This window comes from Podarcis gaigeae (assembly GCF_964106915.1).
Source record: "Podarcis gaigeae genome assembly, chromosome: 13".
Lineage (NCBI taxonomy): Eukaryota > Metazoa > Chordata > Lepidosauria > Squamata > Lacertidae > Podarcis > Podarcis gaigeae.
In genome coordinates, this window is record NC_139689.1 from 20,444,807 (window position 1) to 20,471,364 (window position 26,558).

Below are 26,558 nucleotides of genomic sequence, written 5' to 3' on the forward strand. Positions count from 1 at the left end.
GGAGAAAATGCATTGTTGGTTTAATTTACTGCATTAACCTTTAGATGGCTTCACCTGGAGATGTGGGGCATGTTAACAAGTTGAAAAATCAGATGAACTTTATTTTATGTTAAAATACTGGCTGAGTGGCATTTGGGGGATCAAGAAATTCGATTCTGGCTTTCCTTTCACATGGATGTTTTCCTTGTTGAGCCTTCTTGATATGTGAATCCTGTTTAGAAAGGTTCCCTATTTATTTGGAGGAGAATCCATATATTTTTGTACTTTAAATGTGGGCAGGTGCCCACTTTTTGGGACCTTTCTAAACAGGAAACTGGAATGGGCTCCACTTTCTCTTCTGACTTATTTTTGTCTTTTAAATCATGGTCCTTGTCACAGTTTCCGTGGACCCGGTGTTCTCTTGGTCTCTATTCATTCTGTCAATAAAATAAATGAAATTATAAAGTGCTGATTCATGAAAGTGAGCTTGCAAGACTGCTAAGTAAATTAGTCATTGCAGCATCATGTGTGTGCATCTGCCCATATCTTAAAGTAAATGAAAGATAGCTTGGTTCTGGAATGGGGTGCTTGCTCACTGGGAAATGATGTGACGTTAGAATTGTGGAGAGAGGAGGAGTTCAACTTGTGTAACTGTAGAAAAGGCCTTATACTTTGTGAATAGTGAATATTGGTTTGAATTGTTTGAGATGCAGCTTAGGCAAGTAAGGACTGGGGCAGAATACTTCAGAACATTCATCTATTTCCACTGCTACTGTGGCATAACAGGATTAAATAGCAAGGAAATGTGATGGCATTGTTATGTGCTTATCTTACCTTGACTTTTGAGTAGTGGTGGAGAAAAGGGTTCTGATCAAATGGCATTTTTGCCATAACCCCACCAGTGGTAGCCACATCAGTTTCTTAGTCAAGCAAATGCACCAGCTATCAGAAACTCTGTTACTGAGAACCAACATGGTGTAGTGGTTAAAGTCACTGTCTCTCAGCCTAACCCAGGCACAGGCAAACTTGGCCCTCCAGATGTTTTTAGGACTACAGTTCCCATCATCCCTGACCACGGGTCCTGTTAGCTAGGGGAGTTGTAGTCCCAAAACATCTGGAGGGCCGAGTTTGCCTATGCCTGGCCTAACCTATCTCACAGGGTTGTTATGAGGATAAAGTGGGAAGATGTATGCCACCATGAGCTTGAGGGAGATGGCATATAAATGTAGTTATAATAGTTATTATTATTATAATAAAAATTGCTATTGTAGTAAGTCATTGCAGCAGCACATAATCCGAAAAGTAGAGATGCTAGTTTAATCTAGTGGCAATATAGAGCTGAAATGGTAAGCAGGTTAAGCATGCGTAGAATCAACTCCAGATATTGGGGAGATGTGTGACTTTTGCCTACTGTGTTATGTGATTTGCATGCATTGTTGAATCTAGTCTTACAGTACAACCCTGTACATGTTTACTCAAAAGTGAATCTAATTGTGTTCAGTGGTGTTTACCTGAGTGTAGGATCTCAGCATAAATTAGTTGAACTTGGCTGTCCTTGAAATCAGTGGGCAAGTCAGTAATAATTTAAGTTCCACAAAAATAAATAAATGGAACTGAAGTATTGTTAAATTAGCCTGGATACTACCCACCAGGTATAGAGTATAGCCTTTCACATGAATTTGCACACTGTCATGTTGGATTTTCTTTTTTGTTAAAATACATATGTTTAACTGACTTAATGATTGCACCTATTTTGGGATACTCCTGGGCTGAAAGTTTGCATTTCTATTGCACAGAACAGGATCACTTAATGGGGAAGTGCGTACAAGGAGTCTGGTGGGGGGTGTTTGTGAAGCAAGGGGAACCTTTATAGCTTGTATAGTGTTTGGATCTGACTTCAACTAAAAGTTGCACTAAGAAGTGTTGGGTGAATAATAATATTTTGCTTTCCCCTTGTACCTTGCTCTCATCCTCTGGCTGTTTCTCTACTTTAGGGCAGAGTCTGGAAGGATTGGTCAGGTGTGTAGATATGTGTGTTTTGTGTGTTATTTCTCTGTTTTTATTTGGCTGCTGTCCATTCGTGAGATCAAAATATGCAGAAGGTCTATGACAGCGGTGTCCCCTTTCCATTGATCTGTCTGCTATTAAAGGCAAAAGGGGATTCCACCCATCTGTCTCTGTGCCTTGGTTAAACTTGGGAACACGTCAACCTTTTTCTTTCTTTACCTGGGGGAGTTCAATATCTCAGAGCTGCTGGTGGTTGTTTTTTAAGCCTACCGCAAGAGATCAAAATCCATAGCTAGGCATGGTTAAATGTAGGAGATGTACAGCTGCAGCTTGCCTTGACAGCTTTGGCAGAAGAGACATAAAGCTAATCCTGCTGCTACAATCAGCACATAAGGAAGTAATTGAAATAAGAGACTTCAAATTCGAACAAAGCGTTTCTTTTAGTACCTTTTGACAGAGAGCCTGGGATTTGAAATCCTTATTTATTTCCCGCAGCAGGACTGATCTGGGGCAGGAGTAATGTATACTTCTATGCCCAGTCAGCAGTAGGGACAAGGGCTTGTTGCGCACAGGCCAGATATGAGAGATTGTGCCAGAGTAAATTAGCTGTTGTTTTGACAAATGCCACCTTTTGCTAAGCTTTGATGGAGCTGTGGTGTAAGGAGGTGCCCATTCAATATACAATTCCCCCGATCATTGCCAGAAAAGTTCTGTGGATCTCTTTAGGACAGCGGGAGTGGGTTGACCTGGGTCTTGTTTATACAATCAATATACCATGGATGTTATCCTAGGGTGGTTCTCCTGAGATATATACCCTGTCTACACAAATAAGGGATCTTGGGTCTTTCAGGAACATACCTTCACTAAATATTTTGGATCACCCAGGGGGCACTGCGGTCCTCTTTGACATTTTTTTTTATGGTCACCTTAAAAAGTGATGGATAACTGTGACAAATGTGTGTCATACAGGAGCACTCAATGAGAAGCCACAGTTGTTTTGCTTGGTGGAAAAGCCGGGTTTGCCCTGCTTAATTGTGGTATCTTCCCACAATGAAACAACAGTGTAGTTCACTTGTACGATGGTGACCCGCCCTTCACCCTAAGGTCCCAGAGTGGATTACAACTTTTATAAAATTAAGAACAATTTAACAACCACAAAAATAAGGTGAGTCCTGAAACTATACACCTCAAGTGTCAAGCCAAGGTGTAGAGGTGTATCTTCAGCCGTCACTGGAAACTCTGTAATGAAGGTGCCACCTATGTGGGAAGGGAGTTCTACAACTTAAGGGCCGCCACAGATGATGCAATTAGCTCTTCCCTGCCAAAGAACCACTGTGCTGTGGCAGCTAGAATTCTTGCTTCTCTGTCTGACTTCTGGCAGCAGTAGCATTACGCTTCGTTTCATTGGTGGTGGGAATGCAGTACAGATCTGGCTATAAAGCATGGGTTGTTATGCCTGTAGCCCTCCAGACATTGCTGAAAACAGTCAAATACCCACCAGCCCCAGCCAACATGGCCCAATGGTCAAGAACAATAGGAGTTGTAGTCCAACAACATCTGGATTGCCACAGGTTCCCCAGCCCTGCTGTAAAGGATAGGATTGTAGCAGGAAGGAAGGGATTGAGAGGTTTTGTGTTTCATCTAGTTGCCCAAGGTAAAATGGTCAACAGTATTACTACTATCACTGTTGCCGATACTACTACTGTACTACAAATATAATCATGATATTTATTAGACTGGTCAGTTGCTTGCTACTCTAGTGTCTCCAGCTGATGTACAACACATGAAAAAACTAAATAGAAATGAATAGAGAAATGCATAATGCCATAAAAAACAAAGCAAACAAATACTTAAGAGATGATCCTATTAAATGAGAAACCTCTCTTCAGGTTGCATAAGAATTGGGAATTTGGAAAGAACTTGGAGGGTGAATCCAAAATGGGCAATGAAAGAATCTACATAATTTTTAAATGATCAGAAGGCTTTGATGTGTTGAGAATGAGTGTTTGTGCATGTATATGTACAGCCTGTAATTGAACAGATGTCAATACTTGCATTTTACCAGAAATATACTGAGCTAAAATATAATATCTGAGGTTCACAATAACTGGAGAGTAAATACTCCATTTGCAAATAATTACAGCAACCCAGGGGAAGCTTAAGAACTGCCTCCATGCAACCAGGCAGGGGAATATTTTAAAAATTGGTGTAGAACCAGTTCTCATATTTTGAGGCCACCCACATCCACAAAAGGTTAACATAGGCATGAGTATGCAGTATAAATTTGTGGGCTAGTCACTTTAACCATGTTTCAAAGGCTATCTTGCTTCCTCCTGAGCTGTAGTTTTCAGGTTTCTTGATTGCTAGTTAGGGGGCAAGTAATGGTCGATAAATTTCTGTAGTTAGCTTTCTCAGCACCATTGGTCGTTCCTGACAGCATGCATTGCATAATATGTGTTGCGTATTCTTGGTTAATACAGAGGTGACTCCCATCAAGTAGGTGTCTTAGAACAGATCCTAGAGTGCTCCACACCAGGCCGATGATTTTGTGGAAAATGCACAAGAATTTCTTGAAAGGCTAGTTGATGTGGAAAGGTTTCTCAAATATAGGAAGTTTGAAAGCTGCTGCTCTAGCACAGGAGTAGCCAGTGTGGTGCCCTTTGAATGTTTCATCAGCCCCAGTCAGTATGGACAGTGATAAGAGGTGATGGGGTTTGGAGACATCAGCATCTGAAGGCTACCACATCGACTATCCTCTGCATCTGCTTGGTACTCCGGGCACGGCGCTGCTTCATCTTGCCATGTCAGAAGTGGGCGAGGGCAGCGAGCTGATGCAGGGAGGCGCCGCGTCCAGCCTCCGTCTCTTCCCTGGTACCCTCCAGAACTTGGTGCCCTGGTGCCCCACACCACTAGCCTCTATGGCAGCCTTTCTCAACTTGTGGATCCCCAGATGCTGTTGAACTACAACTCCCATCACCCCTAGCTAGCAAGGCCAGAGCTCAGGGATGATGGGAGTTGTAGTCCAACAACATCTGGGGACCTGCAGAGAACCACTGCTCTATGGGAAAGACGCCCTGAGGCCAGAACAGGTTCTGTGTCTTTGTATTGTATATACTGTGGTGAAAGTAGCTCTTCCAAAACTATGGCAGTAGTTAGCTGAACCTAGTGTTTCCCTAAGTAGGGTATCCTGACCTGGGTTCAGTGAGCCAGTTTCTTATGGAATCAAAAGAACCTTGGCTTCAGTTTTGACTAGCTTCAGTTGGCTAGCAGATTTTTAGACCTTGTGATTAAATGGTTTCGGTGCAACACCATTTCTTGGTGTGGGCCTTATCATTTCAGAAGCCCCTTCTTTTTGTGGATTTTGCCTTAATAGCTCCCTTATATCACTTTGGACTCTTAACATCTTTTTTTAAAATATTTTTTAAAAGGATGCATTGGGGAGCAGGAAATTGCAGGTTTCTGTTTAGTTTCTGGCCTGGATAAATTAGTAGAAATCATTATTAAAGCTGGAATTATTAAACATGTAAAAGAACAAGACATGCTGAGGGATTTCTGCAAAGGAAAGTTCTGCTGTGTCAATTTTCTGGAGTTCTTTGAGTGTCAGTAAGCATGTGGACAGGGATAATTTGGTGCCTACATGTTCTGCTTTTGGATTTCTTGAAGGGATCTGGTTTGCTACTGTTGTCCTGGACCTGGATGGATACTGGGTCTGATACAGCATAGCTTCTCTTATGTCCTCAAGATATATTTTTAGTTAGGCTCTATATTAAAAAATGGCCCTACTCTTGTTTCCGTCTCACATGGAGCTCCAAATCCAACTTGTCCTTCCCAACCCATCATGCCATCTTGTGCTCACCAGCCCATGCCAACATTCCTTTATAGCTTACTGGTTCTCAGAAGGGATACCAACATAGAATCATAGAAATGTAGAGTTGGAAGGGAGCCAAAAGGTAATCCAGTCCAAACCCCTGCAATGTCGGAATCTCAAGGAAGCATTTATTCTTACTCATTCCTGTTTTTTCACTTATTATTTTATATATATGTGCCATCACTGCAAATGAAGAAAAGCCTAAAAATTTAAGAGGTAGGTCTACCAAAAGACTTGGAAAACAGAAAGAAATAATTTGGGTTTGCTTCCTTTTGTCCAGGAGGTAGGGCATGTCTCTGTAACCTTAATTGCTTTCTTCCCCCTGCCCCACATACAGAAATTGCACTTCTCTTTTCACTGTTGCTGTGAGACACTCCAATTATTGCCAAACCCAGTACTTGACAATCTGAATCAGAAAATCTAACCTGGATCTCTCCCCTACTCACCTAGTCATAAATTTAGAATGTGGAATTCAGGTTTTCTGATTATAGAATTTGGCAAGCGTGTTGAGTTTTTATCGGGTTTTTTAAGGCAGTTTGTGGTCTTGGGCCTAGTGCTGTGTACATATTTCAACATGCTTGTGCGTGCATGGAGTTTGAGTAAGAGTGTGTGGCATAGCTGGACTGAAACGGATAGGGTGTGCTGGGGAGGACACTGTAAAAAAAGCACTGCAGGATTTCAGAGTTCCTGATTGACAATGGCTATACAGTCGTACCTTGGAAGTCAAACAGAATCCGTTCCAGAAGTCCGTTCGACTTCCAAAACATTCAGAAACCAAAGCACGGCTTCCGATTGGCTGCAGGAAACTCCTGCAGCCAATCAGAAGCTGCGCTGGATGTTCGGCTTCCAAAAATCGTTCAAAAACTGAAACACTCACTTTCAGGAGTCGATTTGTTTAGGAGCCAAGGTGTTTGAGATGGTAGTAACATGATAAAGCTGGGCATATCTGTCTTGGGTCTCCTGCATGGGTGTTCAATGCAGTCTTTCAAAAACACACTCATCCCCTCTCTCAACAAGTTTCCCATTGGCTCTGGGTGTCCTCCCCTCTAGGGAAGTCTTAACTATAGCTGGTGGGGGGGGGCAAGAGTTCCTGCTGGGGGGGTTATACCTATCACACTCCAAAGTGTAGGTTCTCTGGAGTTGACAGGCGTTTGTTCATACTGAAGTTCATAAATCAAGACTAGGTAATAGAGTGGGTTTAGGAAGGGTATAATGTAAGAATGGGCGGGTGGGGTTCAACCAGGGATTGAGGGTCATTTCTCGGCTAGTGAACGATGATGACTGTGGAAATGATCTGAGGTGTATGAGAGGTGACTGTTCTAGCAGAGAGCAAGAGCTCTTGATCCTAGCAGAGGAAGCACATGGCCTTAAACTCTTTGCCAATAGTGAAACTGGAGGCTTGTAAAAGAGACCACCTTCTGCTATACTGTGACAAGGGTCATGTGTGTTGTAAAATGTTGCCCTGCATACTTTTAACAGGGAGTCCTGCCCAACCTTACTTTTTTGTGAGTATTTAAATTCTGCCTTGTTTGCAAATGCCTCAATAAGGCTAACAAAATAAAGATAAGGCATAATAACAGAAGTGGAAGATTAGAGAAAGGGAGTTCCATAATTTGCTACTGAGAAGGCCTTCTTTCAGTTGCCACATTGTGTGGCATGATTGGGCCAGCTTACTCTTTCATAACAAGTGGAGTTCTGCCTATTTGAAATATTCTTGGTTCTCATAAGTTTTTACTTCCCTCTCAATCCATTAGTAGAGAGTAGTCTCTGCATGCACAGGTTCTTACTTTTGGCTCCTTTAGGCTGAATACTTTCTTTAGTATTTGCCCTTCCTCCCATTTCCCCTGAAGTTCTGGTCAGCATCTCCTGTGTCTTTTAAATCCCAGGCCCAAGCTATAATCCTGGGCTGTGGGATCTCTGGTCCAGATGTTGTTGGACAACACCACACACCCCCCGCCTGCCCCATCAGCTCCAGGCAGCATGACCAATGATCAGAGATGATGTGAGTGATCTGGAGAACCACGTATTCCCCACTTGTTCTCTAGCCCTGCTATCCATGGTTGAGCATTAGACACTGGCTAAGCCTTGCAATTTGCCCAATTCTGTGTTGTCTTTTTCAATTTCCTAGCACACCTATCTACTGTCCCTATTCATTCTGCGCAAGCCCTAATTCTTGGCATGCTTTAGCGATGATCGTTAACTGCTTGTGACACTGTGGCTGATGCTTGCTTGAGTTTCTGGTGAATTTGAGACCCAACACAAGCCTCTCTTCCACCTCAACTGAACCCTGATGACTCTGCTTCTATGGCCATTCAAGCTGGCTTTTTAGCCTGCCACTTACAAAGGTTTACAAAGGGCTCATTAAGGAATTGTGACCAGTTGGCCAAGCGTCAGTGGAGTTGTGCAAGTGACCTTGGCTGATCCCGCTAACTGAGGGTGGGGCCAGAAAATCATCTAGGCTGAACTCTGGCGCAGTGAGCAAGTTTGAGAATGAGAAAGTAAATAAGTGTCCTGGAAATATTAGTGCCATTTTTGTATACATCATAGGGCATGTGCCAGTGCACAAATGAGAAACGCAATAAATGGTTTTGGAGTATAATGGAAGAAAAAATTAAGAAATTTGAATCACTGAGCTGTGGATGTGTATATGTGTAGTGTGAGTGTGCTAAATTAAAACCTGTATAACAAATATTTCCTTGCTGAAAGCCATAATCTTCTTGTTTCCCATCAGTAAAATAGGGCTCTTTGTCTTCTGGTGTTCATATAACCTGATTTTGGTAGTGATTCCTGGCAATTTCAGCCTTTTTATTTTAATAAAGAGGTTTCTAGTCCTAATGGGCAGGGAAGACTTTTCACAACAAGCAGGGGATGTTTGGCAGATACTTTATTCCTGTGTGGCTGTGTCCCCTCCCATGGCCTCCAGTCAGATTCCCCCACCCATGCCACTCCTCATACCACTTACTACTGCTCTTCATTTAAAAACAAAATATTAGGTTCAGAATAAAGCACTGTGAGCTAACTTGGCAAAGAAGTTATTTGTTGTTTTTTTTAATTGTGTGTGTAACTTAGTTTTGATTCTAGTAAGTAAGTAAATTTTTATTTATACCCCGCCCTCCCCAGCCAAGACCGGGCTAACATCAAATATCAAATACGTTAAAACACAATCAAACAATTGATTAGAATACAGCTTAAAAATTAGAATCAGGATAAAATTAAATGATTGCCCATGAATTACAACCATAGGGGTCGGGAACTTCAAGTATTCATCAGGGCCAGCTATCCATGTTGGTCCCACATGAGCCAATAAAAGGGCCAAAGAGGTAACTTACAGGGTCCCATAGAGGGGGTCAAACTGAGCCCAGACCGAAGGCTAGGCAGAACAACTCCGTCTTGCAGGCCCTGCGGAAAGATGTCCTGCGATAGTGTGTTCAACCAGGCTGGGGCCAAAGCCGAAAAGGCCTTGGCCTGGTTGAGGCCAGTTTAATCTCCTTGAGGCCCGGGACATCCAATATATTATTATCTGCGGACCATACTACTAGTTGGGATAGTTGTGTACCTGGTATGAGCAGTCCTAACAGCAGCAATCACACGCTTCAGGTGGTTGTACTGATGAGAAGAGAACTATAAGGAATGCCCTTGCCCTGCCTTTTAATGATATCGCCTAGTAGCTAAATCTAAACACAGCCTGTAATGTGGTCGTTTCGTTTTAAAAAATGGCAAGTTAGAATGTGGGTTTGACAAATCCCATCACTTGGCCCAGGAACCTGTCATGTGGGGTTAGAATCCCCTTTGATAAAACCCTAAGTTTGCTCCCCAATAAGTTGCCTGGAAAATTAGCAGTAGGTTGTTCTTGGCAACCAAATCTTTGGCCAAGTGTCTTTGTTTTGTCTAAAACCTTTGTTTGAAGTATTGCTACCAAATACCACAAAGACCTGTTTGTCAACCGTAATCTACTTATATCGGTACCATACGGGCCTTCTGCTAAACTTGGTGCCAAGAGGCAAGTGAATTTTGTGGAATCACAGCAACCTTCTGGAGAAGAAGAGACGCCACCTTCATTTTTATTAATGGTTTTGTAGTGATTGTAACACATGTTTGCAAGTCATCTTGGAAATTATGCATTGCAAGGTGAAATGTAAAATATTTTAAATAGCCAGTTTTCTCTTACCTTGATATTGGTAAGCTGAATAAGGACAGGGATGAATTATGGACATATAAACATCTTTAAGCAAGTGCCATTATCTGTTTAATTATCATCAGAAGCTCAAAAAAAGCAGGGCTGTGAAAATGCCTGTCAGGAATAGTTCCTCCTCTTGAAATCTAGTCCTTAATATTTATCTTTACGAACTCTCTAGCCTGTTACCCTGCAAAAAAATGTAGCACTTGGAACAGGGGCATGAATGTGGAGTGACTGAGCCTTTATTTAGAATCATACAGAGCACAGCTTAGGTATTACTTAACTGAAAAATGCCAGTAGAACAAACAGTGCTTCTGTGCCACTACGGGAGAAGACTTTGTGTCGTAGTTCACTGCATTTTTCTTTGTTGTCAGAACCAAAAATTGAGGAGGGGGGTGGGGAATAATTTTTAACCTGTTCCAAGGCACATCCAAGGATCAAGTTAAAATCGTATTTCTGTTGTTCAACCAAGCTGAAGTTCTGACAGAGCTGCACATATTTGCAGTGGCCACTCAGAACTTTTTTTGGGGGGGGGGGGATTTCTGTGGTTTTAATCTGGTAAACTGTGGTACGATATACAAATAATAGTTTATAACTTTCTTATAAATTTGAAAGTGAAAGCTTTTTGATTCAGTATTCTGAATTCTGCAGCTCAGGGGCAGGGAAGCTCTGGCCCAGAGCCACATGCAACTTGCTCATATACCCCACAACAGTTAGGCCTGAAAACAGTCTCTCCCATCAGTTCCAAGGGAAAGCTGTTTTCAAGCCTAATTGCAATATATGTGGGAGTTACATCTAGGGAGGGAAGGAACAACCCTTCCTGTGCGCTGAGTCCCATTAGCTCCAGTAGGAGGCTGTTTTCAGACCCAAGTACCAAACCAGGAAGTGATCTTCAAACCTTTTTTTCAGGGGGTGGTTTGAGAACATTGGGTGCCCCCTCCCTATTTTGCATTGGCCCTGCCCATCACTGGCCCCTGGAAGGCTAGCTATGAGGGGGATAGTTCCCTACCACTACTGTAAAAGGTACACTGTTCCTTATCTTACTGCTGCTGATTTGTTTTATTATACTGATAAGTTAAATAGTATTTTGCAGTCATCATGGTTAAGAGATTTTTATTTAAAAGACCACCATTACTAAAATAAAACAAAACGTCCAGGGTTGTATAAAAAAAGCTTACAGAGACATTAAAAGATAAGGATCAGTTTTTGAAATAAAGCTTTAATAGTCAGCCAAAACAAAACAAATCAAAAAAACCACCACCCCAAAATCTCTTTGCATACAGCCTTGGAATCGACTTGTTCCAGTCCACCAAGAAGATGGCTGTTAGCTTGTTTTAATTTGAAATCTGGTAAAGTTACTGGGATGGCTGTCTCAAGAGTTCCATTCCTCTTTTATTGGTCTCTCACAAAAAGGTACAGTTGCTGAATCTAACCTTACATGCCTGACCTGATTTGGTTTCTCAAGGTTTGGCACAGCTACCAAAGGTATAGAGCCAGTTATTCCTTAAGCTTGCAGCACTGTCTGGTTCTTGCTACTCTATTCCTGAGCATGACAAGCTGAAGTGTGTTTCCATATCCTGAGGGTGGGATTGTTTTTCCATTTTTCAGCAGGAGCGAATGCAGGATTAAATGGACTGCTTCAGGGAGATTTTAAAACCAGAAAACAAATGCAGAAAAGGACTGAATTGCTTCCCTGTATTGGTTACGAACTTTCAGTGTTTGTGTGTGGAGGGGGGGGATAAGCCCTTCCTCCCATCACTTCCCATTATAGTATGTCATAATCTAAACAAGGTAGATAGTGGGTTGGATCCAGACTGCTAGTTGCAGCTGGATCCCATTGAGGTCAGTAGGAACCAAATTACACATGGCTAATTTTTTCACATTGATTCAAACGGGACCTAAGTATGACTTGCTTTAGTTGGGAAACAGCACCATGATAAAGCAGTAGTCAAGTAAGAGCACAGGTTTACAAGTCCATAATAATGTTGGCCAATACACCGTCTCACATATATTTCAAGCTACTGATTTGCCATGAAATATAAAAAGAATGTTGTTTGCAAGGAAAAGGTATAGGTATATAAGGAGAATTCCTGGACTCCCAAGATCCAGGTTTGGAGTAGGTACCGGTACTTTTTGGTGAAAGAACCCCAGCTGAGATTTAAAAGCACAAAATATGCAGCAGCAAAGTAAAGCATGGAAATATAGCCTGTTAGACCTTTAAAATATGATCTTGTGTGTTCCAAAACTTCCCTCTTCCCCAGCATAGAAAAAGACCACACATTTGGTAAGTTAAAAATAGTTTACTTACAAATTCTCTAAAGAACAGATTAATGTGCTTCTCCATACAGCATTCAGAAAAATTACACCGACAGTAAAGCTTGATTTCATTCCAAAGTGGTTAAAGTTCCTTCATTATTGGTATAGTAACTCAAGAGTGGTTTGTGAGAGCCATGTGGTCTGAACTGGAACAACCAGCTCAGACCTCGTATGCTGAGTTCATCAGTTGGACTGAAAGGGAGTAAAGGCTTGATTACCTAGTTCCTCCCAAGGTGAGCTAAGCCTGACAGGCCAGCTTACTCTATGGTCAATCCCTTCATGCATGAATTAGACTTAAGCATGTTGGTTATATAGGGCTGTGCTATCTGTGGTATTGGAAGACATTTTTCTGCTGCCAGTCTTAGTAGATAGTAGTGGGCTGGAAGACATTGCTATATATCCTTATATATTCCAGCATGGTTCTGAATTCCTTATTGGCTTTTGCTTTGTCCTCTCAGCATTCAGCTATGGTTCAGCTTCCTTAACTATGGTTTGTCAAGATGCCTGAATTCAGTAAGAAGGATGGATCATGTACACCTAATTCCTATTCTTAATAGCTGGCTTCTGATATTGGGATTTCTCAGGTGTAATGATTGAATGGCCAAATCATTCCATATGAGCTTTGGATTTACATGGTCCCCTTTTCCCTTCACTACCACCAATCACATGTGTGGGTTCTTTCCCTGACTACTTGGTTCATGCAAACTGTAGCTTGCAAAACATTTCCACTGAATGGGCAAACTATGGTTCACTTTTTCCCTTCAAACCATAAATATGAACCAAGATTTTGTGGTGAGTGGGGAGAATCTGAGCGTGTGAGGAGGACAGGATAAAGGAGGCATCTGGCCCCAAGGCTGAGAACTGGTAGCTAAACTGACTTTGTTTCTACATCTGAACCATCCCAGTGTGAGAAACCAGCTGGTAGGAACAGGGTTTAAGCAGGTCTTCTCCTTGCTTCTGGCTCTGGTGCCAAATCAGAGTGCATAAGGGGAGGAAGCAGTTTACAGTCCTAAGGACGGCCAAGCCGTGGCTTGGTGTTACATGAGAACTGGCTCATTGTTGTCTTTAAAAAAAAACACACACAACCCCGACTTTTGTACCTGATCAAGTTCTCCTGCAAATAATCCCAACTGTGTCCTCTCCTGCTGGGAATTTTCTGGACAGACCATCCCTTTGTTTTCAGAGGTCCATCTAAGACAGTAATATATTTGGTCAGTAAAGACAAATATGCAAGTCTAAGATAACCCAGAAAAGTGCAGATTTTTTCTTAAAGCAAAATCTTTTCTCTGGCAGATTTCTTTCTTCTATTCATGCTGCTGCAGAGGTCTTCCTTGCTACACTTGTGTGTGTGTTTAAGAATAGTGGAAGAAAACTGCCCCCAGTCTTCCAGATTTTTGTTCTCCTTCCCTCATTTTCCACGGCTGAAAGGAAGATGGCAGAACCTCCCCACCAACCTGAACTTCTAAACGCAGGACCTTAAATACTGCTCACAAGTAGCAAAGTCTTTTTCATGCCTTGTTAAACAGGTACTGTGTTAATTGGATTACAAATTGACTGACCTTATTGGAGGAATGGGCTTATAAATGTGCAAGCAGCCAAAGTAAGAGGGGGAAATCATTAAGATGTAAGAATATTTTCAGCCTGGAGATATAAAGGAAGGTAGATTGGAAGGAGCCATGCCATCTTCAATAACATCTTCACAAAACCTATTAGAGGAGGCAGTGCAGCATTAGCAGAGCTTGGAGATACCTAGCAAGTTTTCAGTCAGTTTGGGTAAAGGTTGGTGGTTCTGTAGGTAGAACCCAATTATGCTAACCCTATTACCCTAGTAAAGTACCAAAAGTGATTCTGCAACAGGTGTCCGGGGGTGGGGAAGTTTTCTCTATCATAATCGCTTGAGACCTGAATTGCATAAAATGTAGCTTAATCTTTCGCTCTTCTGTTAAGCACATGCTTTTAATCTTCTCTCTTGGCTTGGCTCAGAGGAGATTTCTCTTGCAAATCACTAGGGATTTTCCAAAATAGTTAAATCTTTTTTCTTTCTTTTCACAAAGATGTGGGTTTTTGGTTGTTTTTTTTACTTCAGTTTTCAAGCAAGTCTGATGAAGAGAGGAATTAAGAGGGCAAATCTCCTGTTTGTTAAATTACAACAAGGCTGACGTACAAGCTGCTTTCCCCTTGTGTTTAGGGGAGCCTCTTTGCCATTTCCCTGAGCGAGTGGAGTCAGGAGTCAGGCTGCGCCTTCTGGAGCTATTGCATGACAGATAGTGGGAGATTCCCTTTCATTCAAGGCCCTGAGCAATTGCATTAAAGGCGCTTCTCAAACTGCCTGATTAGGCACCGCTGGAGCAAAGAGCTGCTTGGCAACATAAAGAGCACTGTTGAATCAGACCCAAGGCCTCACTTGTTCCAGCCTCCTGGGTATCATGGTTTGTGTACTCCCCCGCCTTTGATAATAATAAGAAAGAAAATAGCTAATGTATCAAAGCCTGGGGTCCTAAAAACTCGATGCTGGTGCCTAGTTACTGAAAATACTTGCATGTGGTGCGTGTCTCCCACTTCAAGGAAAGAGCTGAGACAGGGCTAGTTTCTTCAAATTCAGTGCTGAATGCCAAGAACTTGAAATGATTCCCCCCTCCATTCTTGCCTTCCACTCTAAACAGGATTGGGAAAATTCCAGGTGCTTACATGTTGGGACAGATGCTTAAAATATGTGGCAGGGCTTGCCCACCCATGCCCTTCACAGCCAGCCTTGCTATATGGACAACAGGCATATAGTTAAGCTGAGGGCTACGCTTCACAACTGCGTATGGCAGTTGTGAGGGGGATGTGCCTGCATTGGTTGGTGCATGTCCCTTAAAATGTTTGACATCAGTGGCCTAATCCAGAGGTCAGCAAGGTTTACCTCACCTGAGCCGGTTCACTCCAGTGGAGATCCCTCTGTGGGCTGCATTGCGCAAGCATATGCGCCTGCGATTTCCGGCGTCTGCGCAGACACGATTTCTGGTGCCGCAGAAGCGAGTTGCCATGCTGCGCCGGTTTAGCGGAGCACGTGGGGACTCGCCAAGCAGGCGGCTCGGCTCGGGGGCCTGTTAAACAACCTCCGTGAGCCACTTGTGGCCCATGGGCCTTAGGTTGCTGACCCCTGGCCTAATCCTTTCCTGGTGTCACAGTCCGGTTCATGGGCGATCAAAGTCCCGGTAGGGGACGTCAGGACCGGGGGCAGGATGGCGGGGTGGGAGCAGGAATGGGGGTCCAGAAGCTAGGAGTCAGGAATCCAGGAATCCGAGGGTCAGAAAGCTGGGAGTCAAGAAGCCAAGGGTCTGAGGATCAAGAAGCAGGGAGTCACAAAGTCAGGGGTCCAAGGGTCAAGAAGCAAGGCAGGGAACGTGTTGCTGTGGCAAAGAGCCAGAGGGAAAATGCTGACCTTACATCTCTTCCTGGCTCTTGCCACCAGGTGCTGTGAGTTACTAATTGGCCTCACCTGTGTGGCCGCGCCTTGCCTCTTCAGAACAAATTTAGGAAGGCCCCAGTCCTGCAAAGTCCTATTTGTCACAGGGCCTGGCTCCTGCATGCACACCTGACACCTGGACTAAAGGTAGTATTTGTCAAAGAAGGGCTGGGATCTGATAGGTTTGAATAAGAAGTGCTAAAGTTCTGTCAGCTCTAGAGCTCTCTTAGCTGCTAAGCTCATAAGCAAGGCAAGGTGGTAACAGTGGTATCCCTTGTGGGGGGTTTGTCCTCCTCAGACACCATGAGAACTAGGAATTTGCTTTTTTGAAGAAGAGAGCTGGAACCAGAGACTGGGTCTTGTTTGAAATGCCACATGCTGTACAGCACTGTGACTTGAATGTAACTAATAACACAAATGGTGTGGAGCGAACCATGGGGACTGAACTCTGGTTTAGTGGTTGGTGAGTTGCTTTGGGTAACTTAATTGTGTCTTGTGTCTAATATTTATAAAAACATTTTAACTCTCCCAAGTGTTTATATATTCTGTTGGAGATTGCGTGCATATATGCGCACAATCTTTCTTGGAATTCTGATACAAGGGGTTACATAAATGTGTCAAACTAATAACCAACCTACCTCACATGGTTGTTGCAAGGGTAAATGAGTTGTGGGTAGTTAAGTCAATTCACAGACCTTTTTTGTGACCTCCTTCTGAGCCTAGGTATTGTAAAATAAAGGGCTGAACTTCACAAACCCTGCCTCCACCTTTCTCCTCTCTTTGCCCCCTCCCTCTCCACCCATGTGTGTTGGCAGCTTGTGCTGAACACCAGTCTCTCGGAGTTGATCTGAGGACTGCGGTCAGAGCCAGGCTGCCTGTGCTGCTATATTGCAAAAGCCTTGTGTCAAGGTTGCTTGGAAACCAACTGAAAACTTTTGGCCTTTGCAGTTGTGGTGGCAACAGGGTTGAAAAGGGAAGCGGGGCGTCTCCAAGTTACTATTTGTTTCTCTCCGGTTTTTCCCCTCCCTCACTGATGATACAGAGAATCTTTTTGCCGCTTTGGATTGCAGCTGTAGTTAGGGAAACCTGCAAAACATGCATGAGAAACGATGGCACGGAAGATAGTGTCATTTGTGGACTCATGAGATCATTACTGCTGTTCTTGTATGTTAGTTACTTCACAATATGACTACTACCCTTTTGGCTTTTGCTTGTGGTTAGTAATCCATATTTGGCCAAAAGCATGCATTGAAAAGGGGTGGTGAAACCAGCCCATCTGCTTCTTTTCAGTCACTCTGTCATACTCCCAGTCATCATAGGTTTAAAGCAGAAATTCTCCAACTACAAGACAGGTTGAAGTTCCAGTCAGAGCTAGGATGCTGAGGAAGGTAGTGTCTTTCTCCTTATCAGTCAAGACCTTGGTAGATTTGTGGCACTTGAAAATTTCCATGATGGCTGGTTAAGAATGAGTTTCAGAAAGAGTTTCTGCTTTCTTCATAAGACTCCGGAAAGACTCTGAGAGAGCCTGTTACATTTTTCTTCCACTGCCAGCAAGGAGCTAGCTACCCCAATCTACTGATTTCTGCATGTTCACTTGTAGAGCATACCCAAAACAAAAACAATAAGGAATGCAGCAGATGCAAGAGACCAGTTTGTTAGTCCTAGTATAAATTCTCACTCAATTAGTCTTCAACAGGAGATTGAAAAAATAAAAGGAATATCTTTTATTTCTTGGAGCTTCCGAGGTGTTAGGCTCTCAGGAGCCACCAACTGGTCAGCTATAGTTGGAATCAGAAGATCAGTGGCTCTTTTTAGAGCTGGTCCGCTAAGAAATGGCAATAGGCATGAGTTATTTCTTTTTCTTTGGGTCTCCTGGTGAACAGTGAATTGCCTGACATATTTACAGTATTATGCTACTTGCATGAATACATTTGTCACATTCACCCGTAGAAGAGATGATTTCCTGGGGAAGGGAAGTTTGCATAAATTTAGAAGGGGTGTCCAGAAAGCTTATAGTTAAGGAATAGTTAGACTGCTCTGAGTGACCAACACCAGCCACACTCAGGTTCGTCCCCCTTGTTTTCTTATTTTGCCAATTGTTTTCCAGATCACTACCCTTCCCACCAGACTTGGCCTTACTGGACACTTAGCATCTTAGCTGGGAAATGCTCAGGTTACAACTCCCTCTGCATCTGCTATTCCTTTTTTGCTTCTCAATGGCGCGCACACAGCTCCAGCTTAATTTGTGGCCCCAATGGAGTCCTCTACATTCCTCCATTCCTGTTCGGCTTGCCTTTAATGAATTCTGTTGGATGGCTTATCAGCTCTTAGATCTTGGCCGTTTTGCTTTGCCTTCCTCTGAACTCATTTCTATTAGTACTTATTTCAGCATCTGGTTTTCCTTTTGTAGTGTGGTGTGCTAGTTTGATCCAAATGTTCTCACCCCTAAATTGGCGGTGGCCAACATGGTGCCCCCCAGATGCTCCCACTGTCCTTGGCAATTGGCCATGCTGACTTGAGCTGCTAGGAGTTGGACTCCCAAAAGCATGGATGGCACTACTACGCTGACATGCTCAACCTGGCTGAACCTCAGGATGTGCTGGCTCCACCCCAGTCCACCTTCCTCCTTGTTTCTCTTGTATCTAGCACAAGTCAAGTCCACAGCCTTTATCACTGAGCCACCCAGTCTACCTTGTTCTGTTTATACCTGTCCCATTGATTTTCCCATGTCCTTATCCTCTCAGTTATTGCTGTTCCCTTGCTGCGAAGAATGGCTGTCTCTGTGCCATTGAGTTTTCAATTGGGAACAGTCTTATGCTAGGCTCTGATCCCCACCTTTTGTGCAAGGTTTGTTTCAAATTAAGAAGGGGCAGTTGCAGGGCTTTTTTTCAGCAGGAACTTGCCGGAACTCAGGTGGGCACCACTGTCAATATAAGAGAAAAAGGGAGGTGTTCGTGGTGAGTTCCGGCACCACTTTTTCTAGAAAAATAGTACTGGACAGTTGTATGCATGATTACTTTAGGAGACTTGCACTTGCTAGCTTGTGATGCATGTGTTTATCTCCCATCTCATTGTTGGTTGGTTGGTTTTCAATTGGCCCCTCTGTTCATTTTCCATCCTCCGCAGCAAGCCATGTTCTGGAAGTTTGACCTCCACACGACCTCTCATATTGACACCCTCTTGGAGCGTGGCAACGTGACCCTTTTTGAACTTCTGGATGAAGAGGATGTGCTACAGGAATGCAAGGTGGTCAACCGCAAGCTGGTGGACTTCCTGGTTCAGCCTGAGCACATGGAAGCACTGGTCACCTGCGTGACAGAGGAGCCCCCTGGGGACGTGGATGAAAGAGTACGCTACAAGTAAGTTGTTTAGGAAGGGGGAGCTAGATGAAAATGGAGCTTCTCTTATTTGTTTGTTTGATATGTCCAGAACAAAGAAGAAATATGCCATGTTCATTTTCCTCTCTTGGTTCTTTAGTGGTTCAGCTGTCCATGGGGGCGGGGTGGTAGAAAACTGCATGGTTGCTGCTTTTTATTTTATTTTTAATGGGGAAAGTCAAGGCATCAGCTTTATTGAGACACCATGCTAAACTATAAATCCAAGTGATATCTGAATTGACAAACCATGATTTGCAGCAAGTTGGGAAACCATGATTGGAAACCATAGTTTCTGCTAACTGTGGTTTGGTGTGAGTTGTGAGCATATGGGAAATTGGAACAGAGGAGCAGCTCTGAATGATGTATTGCCTGTACATTCTGAACTATGGTTTCACATTGGGTGGGCATATAATTCCAGGCTTCATAAACCATGGTTTCTTGTGCCAGAAGCAAACATTGGACCTGGGCATTAGCTCTGGCTTGGAGTTCCTGCTTAGCGTTGAGCCACAGTTCCTGTTCTGAACATGAGGGAGAATTCTGTTTTAAAACAACTTGGGCTCTCTGCACTGAAGCTGACCTACAAGGCGAGTGGCAAGCGAGGAGTGTGCAGACTTTATGTTTGTTCCTAGATTAATAAACCATTGCTTATAAAGCCTGGAATGTTGCCTCCAAGCTGGCCCAGTACCTTCACTAATAGCAATATAGTTGTTCTATATTTAGACCATCTTGGGAATGAATGAAACCTGGTTGCTGTCAGAAGAAAGCGTTATGCATCAACTGAAAGGAAACTTAATAACTTAAACTTGAAAAGTTCTCTAGTGTATTTGTGCATTAAGCCATAGATGTCACTGCATCATAAATCTTCTAGGGTTGTAGCCAACTAAGTCTTAGAGTAGGAGTTAGGGAGGGAGGGTAGGTAGGCCTGTTGATCTGATAACAAAGCTGTGCATATATTCCATGATTGCTGTATGAGCTCTGAATTTTGATGATGTGTGCAGAATTTGGCAGTTTGAAAACCTGCTTCGATTAAAACAAACATGGAGTAGAATGAAAATAATATTGAAAGTACATGGTCAGTGTCTGCTAAAATTTCAGTAACCAAAGAAGGGAATTGACACCTTTTCAGTGATTGATGGGCCAAAGCCCTGTATTCACCTTGGTCCTCTCTCTCTGACTTGAATAAATAGAATAAAGTATGTGGAATAAGGAAATCTTCCTGACCTCCTGATGTATTTCATACAGATTGTAAGAACTGGCTTTTCATGGGGCTGAATTTGGGATTATCTTGCTGCAGAACATTATTTTGTCCTAAACTAAAACACAAATATGGTAGGTATCTCTTGTTTTGGAGATACTGATAGATCTTGCCAGGCAGGTGGGCCAGCACAGCCACACAACGTTCTCTCAAAAGGAAGAGGCTGGTGGCGATGATTATGCAGCAGGTCTGGTTGTGTATTTGCTTTTTTAAAAGTCTCTCTCTTATAGGTATCCAAGTGTGTCGTGTGAGATCCTGACATCAGATGTCACCCAGATAAACGACGCATTGGGAGAGGACGAGTCTCTCTTGCGGCGCCTCTACGGCTTCCTGCAGACTGGCGGTATCCTCAACCCGCTGCTGGCTAGCTTCTTCAGCAAGGTCATGGGGATCCTTATCAACCGCAAGACTGATCAGGTATCTTTGCATGTGCTCATCTCAGTTGGGCGCTATGCCAGTTTTAACTCTTCCATGCTTTTAAAAATTGCTAATACTACTGCCTTAAATTTGTAGTGTGAATTTTTAAATGATGCTCTAGCAAAAGGCAGCCCTTAAATATTTTGATTAAATGTCCCTGTCCCCTAAATGGCTTCATGTGGCTCAGGGAACTTACTCCTGAGAATGCTCATTAGGTCCTCCCAAATAACTTACAGAAGCCCTGGCAAGTGAGCTCATTAGGAAATACGTGATGAATATTTTCTAACTGCTACATCCTCATGTGGCAACACTTGATGTAGTCCACATGGGGGAGCCTATTGGCTCTCAAGCATTTATTCGGAATCCCTGATGTGCTAAATACTCGCTGTCATCATACAAAGATGCACCCTGAATTAGTATAGATCATGTGAAAATGATGCTGCAAAATAATCTCATGGTGACTTGAAGCATGTCAGAAATAAGTATCAATATTGGGCTTTTCAAGCTAGTGAATTTTGAGGTGTATCTGGTTGATCAGCTTGTGAAATAGGATCCTGGACTGCATGGGCCTTCAGTCTGATTCAGCAGGGCTGCTCCTCTGTTCTTAATAGTTCCGGTATACATTCATTAAAAACCATTTATGTACTCTATTCTGCCTTCCTCAGAGAATCTCAGGGTAGCATACATGGTGTGTGTTCCTTTCTATCTTCATGGCCTTCTCATGATTTATGTTGGGTGAGTTACTATCCCATGGTCACCCACCAAGTTCTGTAGCCAAGCAAGTTTTTTTTAATCCTTATGATGCCAAAAGTATCTGCTCAGATTGTTTTATTTTTAAAAAATAAACAGACTTGACCTTCCTTTCTCTTTCTGAAGAAACTCAAATTGGCTAACAGTATTTCTGTATTTATTGTTTTTGTATCTTGCTCTTCTTACAAGGAGTTTAAGATTGCACATGTACTTTTTCTCTCTTCCCCACCCCCCATTTGTCCTCAGAACAACCTTGTAAGTTAAGTCAGGCTGACAGTGAGTGACCCAAGATCCTCTAGTGAGCTTTACTGCTGAGTAGGAACTTGAACTCCCTCCCCAGTCCTGGTCAGACGCTTTAACCCAGGAACGGCTTAACTCAGGGATAGCTAATAACCATGCCATCCAACAACACCTGGACTACAACTCTTATCATCTTTGACTGTCTAGCTTTGTTGACTGGGGCTAATAGGAGTTGTAGTCTAACAACATCTGGAAGGCACCACGTTTCCTACCCCTACTCTAACCGTTGCACCACAACAATCTTGCAAAAATTTGACAACCTAATGATGAGACAGATGTTCAGTACAGTGATACCTCAGGTTACATATGCTTCAGGTTACAGACGCTTCAGGTTACAGACTCCGCTAACCCAGAAATAGTACCTCAGGCAAAGAACTTTGCTTCAGGATGAGAACAGAAATCATACTCCGGCAGCGGGAGGCCCCATTAGCTAAAGTGGTGCTTTAAGAACAGTTTCAGGTTAAGAACAGACTTCCAGAATGAATTAAGTACTTAACCCAAGGTACCACTGTACGGCCTTTACCTATTTAAGGAACTTGAACCCAATTGTAGACTGGCTCATAAGAAATGTATGCCATATCTCCTTTCTGTGCCAATGTTTGATTCCAGTGTCACCACAACACTGTGCAAGCTTACTTGAGAAGACTCTCCTTTCCTTTCCTTTCCTTTCCTTTCCTTTCCTTTCCTTTCCTTCCCGTCTCATCCCTTTCACCTCACTTACTTGCTCTGCTGTCTTCCAGATAGTTGCCTTCCTGCGCAAGAAGGATGATTTTGTCAACCTGCTGCTATGCCACATCGGTACCTCGGCCATCATGGACCTCCTGTTGCGGCTCCTCACCTGTGTGGAGCAGCCACAGCTCAGACAAGATGTGTTCAATGTAAGGGTCCTCCTGCAGGCACTCCTAACTGTCTCACCTTCCTTCCTCTCTCTTGAAATGGCAAGCAGCACAATTTCACATTCAGTCCTCAATCGTTGTGTTTGAAAGTTTCATCATTCGCAGAATGAAAGGTTTTAGAAACATATTTGCCCTATTCACTGGAACATTTAGAAGGGAAAGATCTCAAGCTACAGGCTCAGCTGGAGAATATCTTCATTATTTCCCCAAGTGCCCCTGATGTGAATCTTAGAAATGCTGGTGTTTGGGGCGCATTCAGTTTATTGTTCTTGTGGGTTCTAGTTTGCTTATCTGGATAAGCAGTGTAAGAGAAACAGCAGAATCAGCTACCCAAATAGAGGTTTGCCCTTTTTTGTTGAAAGGTGATAAAGCAAATTTAGTCCATGTTTCCTTATTGAACAACCAGCCATCTGTTCTGGAATTTGAGGTGCCACCCTTCAAAATGAATTGATGCTCTATACCTCTGCACTGACGTCTGGCGTTCTCATAGGGGTTGTGTGGATACATACCTGATTTCAGAATACTCTTGTTCTATAGAATAGCCAACCCTAAGTTGGGAAGCTTATCTCTCACATCATCCTCATTTGAAGGTCTTGTGTTTTGAGGGCTCCCAAAGTCCAAATTGCATGGCATTTACCAATAAGATTCCAATGATATTGGTAGAACCTTTAGAGAAACAATGGGGCACAGAGGTCAGCACTGTAAGATAAAATTGAATGCATATGAGTGCAATCTTCTGTCCCTGGGAGGTTTTGGTTGGTAACTGGAACAGGAGTGAAATATACTTGCTTAACCTTTCCATCCATGTTCATTTCACCCCCTCCCCTCAATCAAAAGTGGCTTAATGAGGAGAAGATTGTGCAGAGGCTCATTGGGATGATCGACCCTTCAAAAGATGACAATGTAAGTATTAAGTGTGTCCTGGGGCTCTTCTGCCCTCCATTGGAAAGGCTGTATGTTTTTGTGTGGGGTAGGTGGGTGGTCAGGGCTTAGAACTTCTTTCTGTTAGCTGATCGCAGTAGGAGCCAAACATGCTAGACTGCTTGTGGTGGAATTCAACAGGTGTATTTCATGCAGCCTAATCCCATGCATATTTCCTCCCATTGCATTCAATGGGATTTTTCTCCCAAACAAATGTGTCTAAGATTGCAGCCTTAGTGTCTTACGTTGTGATGATTATTTCAAAGTTGAGCTTAGTGAAACCAACCCCGACTGGTATTCAAAATCAAGCAGACCAGTGCCACTTATGCATGCCTTGGTTGTATCGTATTCTAAACATGGTATCTGGAGATTTTATAGCATTTAAGCTATTAAAGAAGGAACATGATGCCATCCTCTGTGAGGATTCAGGAGCAGTCTATCCAATTGTGCAGAAAGGTGAAGCATCTCTTCTGCAGATGGGAGAAGGATGGTCTGCAATCATGCTATAAACCTTTAAATGTCCTTCCGCTATGGAAATAAACTGCTCAGAAACATAAGCTGGTCAATAATACAGTAGAAACGTGACTAATGTGAGCATTCCACAGTTGTTGTTTTTTTAAAGACGTGCTAAATTCTGTTTGGAAGCACACTGGGAAATAAGGTACAAGCTTTGGCCTATAATGCCATAAACAGCTTAGCACCAGATTATCTGTAGAATGTGCTCATTAGATTTAGCTTATAGTGGGAGGGCCCCTCCATCAGAGCTTAGACAGGTATCAACAAAGATGCAGAGTCTTTTCCGTGCTGGCACCCTATCTTTGGAGTGCTCTTTCCAGAAAGGTTCGTTTGGCTCCTATACGCTTCACTTTTCGGTGCCAGGCAAGAACTATTTTATTCTCTCAAGACCTTCCTGCTGATGACAGTTCCTTGCTAGGCTTGCTCTTTGTTTTGAGGTGTCTGGTGTTGATGAGGTTTCTATTGTTTGCTGTCCGTAATACATTTGTCTTGTGGTTTTATATTGTGAGCTGTATTGGAACTGTAAGGCTGGATAGGAAATGTTTTCAGCAAATAAAATTACTGAAGTTTGAGCACCTTCCAATGATTATTCTCAGATTGCAAGTAAGACAAGGTGGCATGTAACCCTGGGCTTTAAGGCAATGGAGGGCAGCTAAATAGACTGCATACCTGTCTTTAGTTTCAAGGGTAATCCTGCAGGAGGACAGCATCTAAAGGGAAAGTGTGATCGGTTAAATATGGGGTTGTATCCAATTATGGTGTACTCAGTGTAAACCAACTGATGCTAATGAACCTTAGTTAGTCAGGTTTAATGGGTCTACTCTGAGTAGGGCGAGCATTTGATACAACCCACAGTCTCCAAGTGTGTCAAAGTATTGCTTCCTCTAGAGCAGGTCTTAATTCATTTTCTCTCCTTATCCCTGCTACACAGCAGCATTCCAATGCTTCACAGTCCTTATGTGACATTATCCGGCTGAGCCGTGAGCAGATGATCCCAATCCAGGACAGTCCTGAGCCTGACCAGCTACTGGCTACACTGGAGAAGTGAGTACCAAGCCAGTAGCAGCACTGGCAGTAGGGAATAAGAGAGACCCTTAGGCCAGGCATAAAGGTTGTCTCAACTAATGCCGATAAAAATTTAGAAAAGGGGGGGAATGTAACTCTCATCTGCTTGTCAAGATTCTTCTGATATTGAATTCCCGACTGCATTTCCAGTTATAAATGTTTTGTATATTTATTTTGGTGGGCATGTGGACTGAAACTAACCAACATGGAGTAAAACCTTTGTATTTCGGAGGTTTTTTAATTTTTGAGGTTCGTTTTCTTATTTAGATTTTGTATAATGTGTACTTTGATCTTTGGAAACCACTTTGACACCTAGATGGTGAAAAGTGGGGTGTGGTTTTTTTTTAATAAAAAAAAATAATTAATGGAAGGTTGTTTAAATTTATTCAGCAAGACTATTATAGTCAGCATTCAATAATTTACCTCTTTAAACCGGCCCAGCCTTGCTTCTAGGCCCTGCTTGCTTTGCAGCAATGCCTCACCTGGTGCTGAGGTGCAACAATCCGCTTATCCCAAGCCGAGGGGCCCCTGCCTCTGACAAGGATGTGGCTGTGAATATCAGATGGGTCTCACCTCCTTCTAAGTTATTGTGGGTTGCTATTGCATTTTTCTTTTTTATCATATACTTGTGCCATTGCTAAGTTTTAAAAAAAACAAACACAGAAGCAGCATCTGAGAGTGTCAGGCCATTTTAATAACCAGTTTCGATTCCTGTTCGTGTCAAGGCAGGAGACGATTGAGCAGCTGCTAAGCAATATGCTGGATGGAGAACGGAGCGAGTCTGTCATTGTCAATGGGATCCAGGTCTTGCTGACCCTGTTGGAGCCGCGCAGACCCAGGTGTGTGGGGTGGGTCTTATACACGCACAGGCAGAGGCTGTAATGCAACAGGTGCATCCTGTTTGCAGTACAGCAATGTTGCATCCTGTTATCCCCTTTTCCCCTTTGAAAACAAAAACACCTAAGCCCCTGAAGGTTGTGGTCAAAACAGATATGCCAGGTCTTTTAAAAAATCTCCAGTAAATCTGGATGCAGCTGTGTAGGGAGGTCAGGGCTTCAGGATCTGTCGCCTGGCTCTTGGCTTTGGAAATGATTTCCTGATCCTGTTGGCCACCGGGCTCCAGCATCCATATATTTCACTAAATGTGTTTTCCCTTTTGCTACTCCCAAGTCTGAAAATAAATGCAACCTTTCCCCCTCAAGTAGTCCCAGCCCCCTCCAACAACACGAATCCAGGAAGCAAAATGGATTGCACATAAGGAGG

General features: G+C 43.1%; 1 protein-coding gene across 1 annotated transcript in view; it reads left to right on the plus strand.

Annotated features, from left to right (window-relative positions):
* PPP6R1 (protein phosphatase 6 regulatory subunit 1) overlaps positions 1–26,558 on the plus strand; it is a 48,269-nt gene that overhangs the window by 1,979 nt on the left and 19,732 nt on the right. The window contains exons 2-7 of the mRNA XM_083710233.1: positions 18,925–19,157; positions 20,661–20,847; positions 22,638–22,775; positions 23,631–23,696; positions 25,162–25,274; positions 26,021–26,134. Coding sequence (XP_083566359.1) covers positions 18,931–19,157; positions 20,661–20,847; positions 22,638–22,775; positions 23,631–23,696; positions 25,162–25,274; positions 26,021–26,134 — 845 coding nt within the window. The 5' untranslated portion in view covers positions 18,925–18,930. The remainder of the gene's footprint in view (positions 1–18,924; positions 19,158–20,660; positions 20,848–22,637; positions 22,776–23,630; positions 23,697–25,161; positions 25,275–26,020; positions 26,135–26,558) is intronic.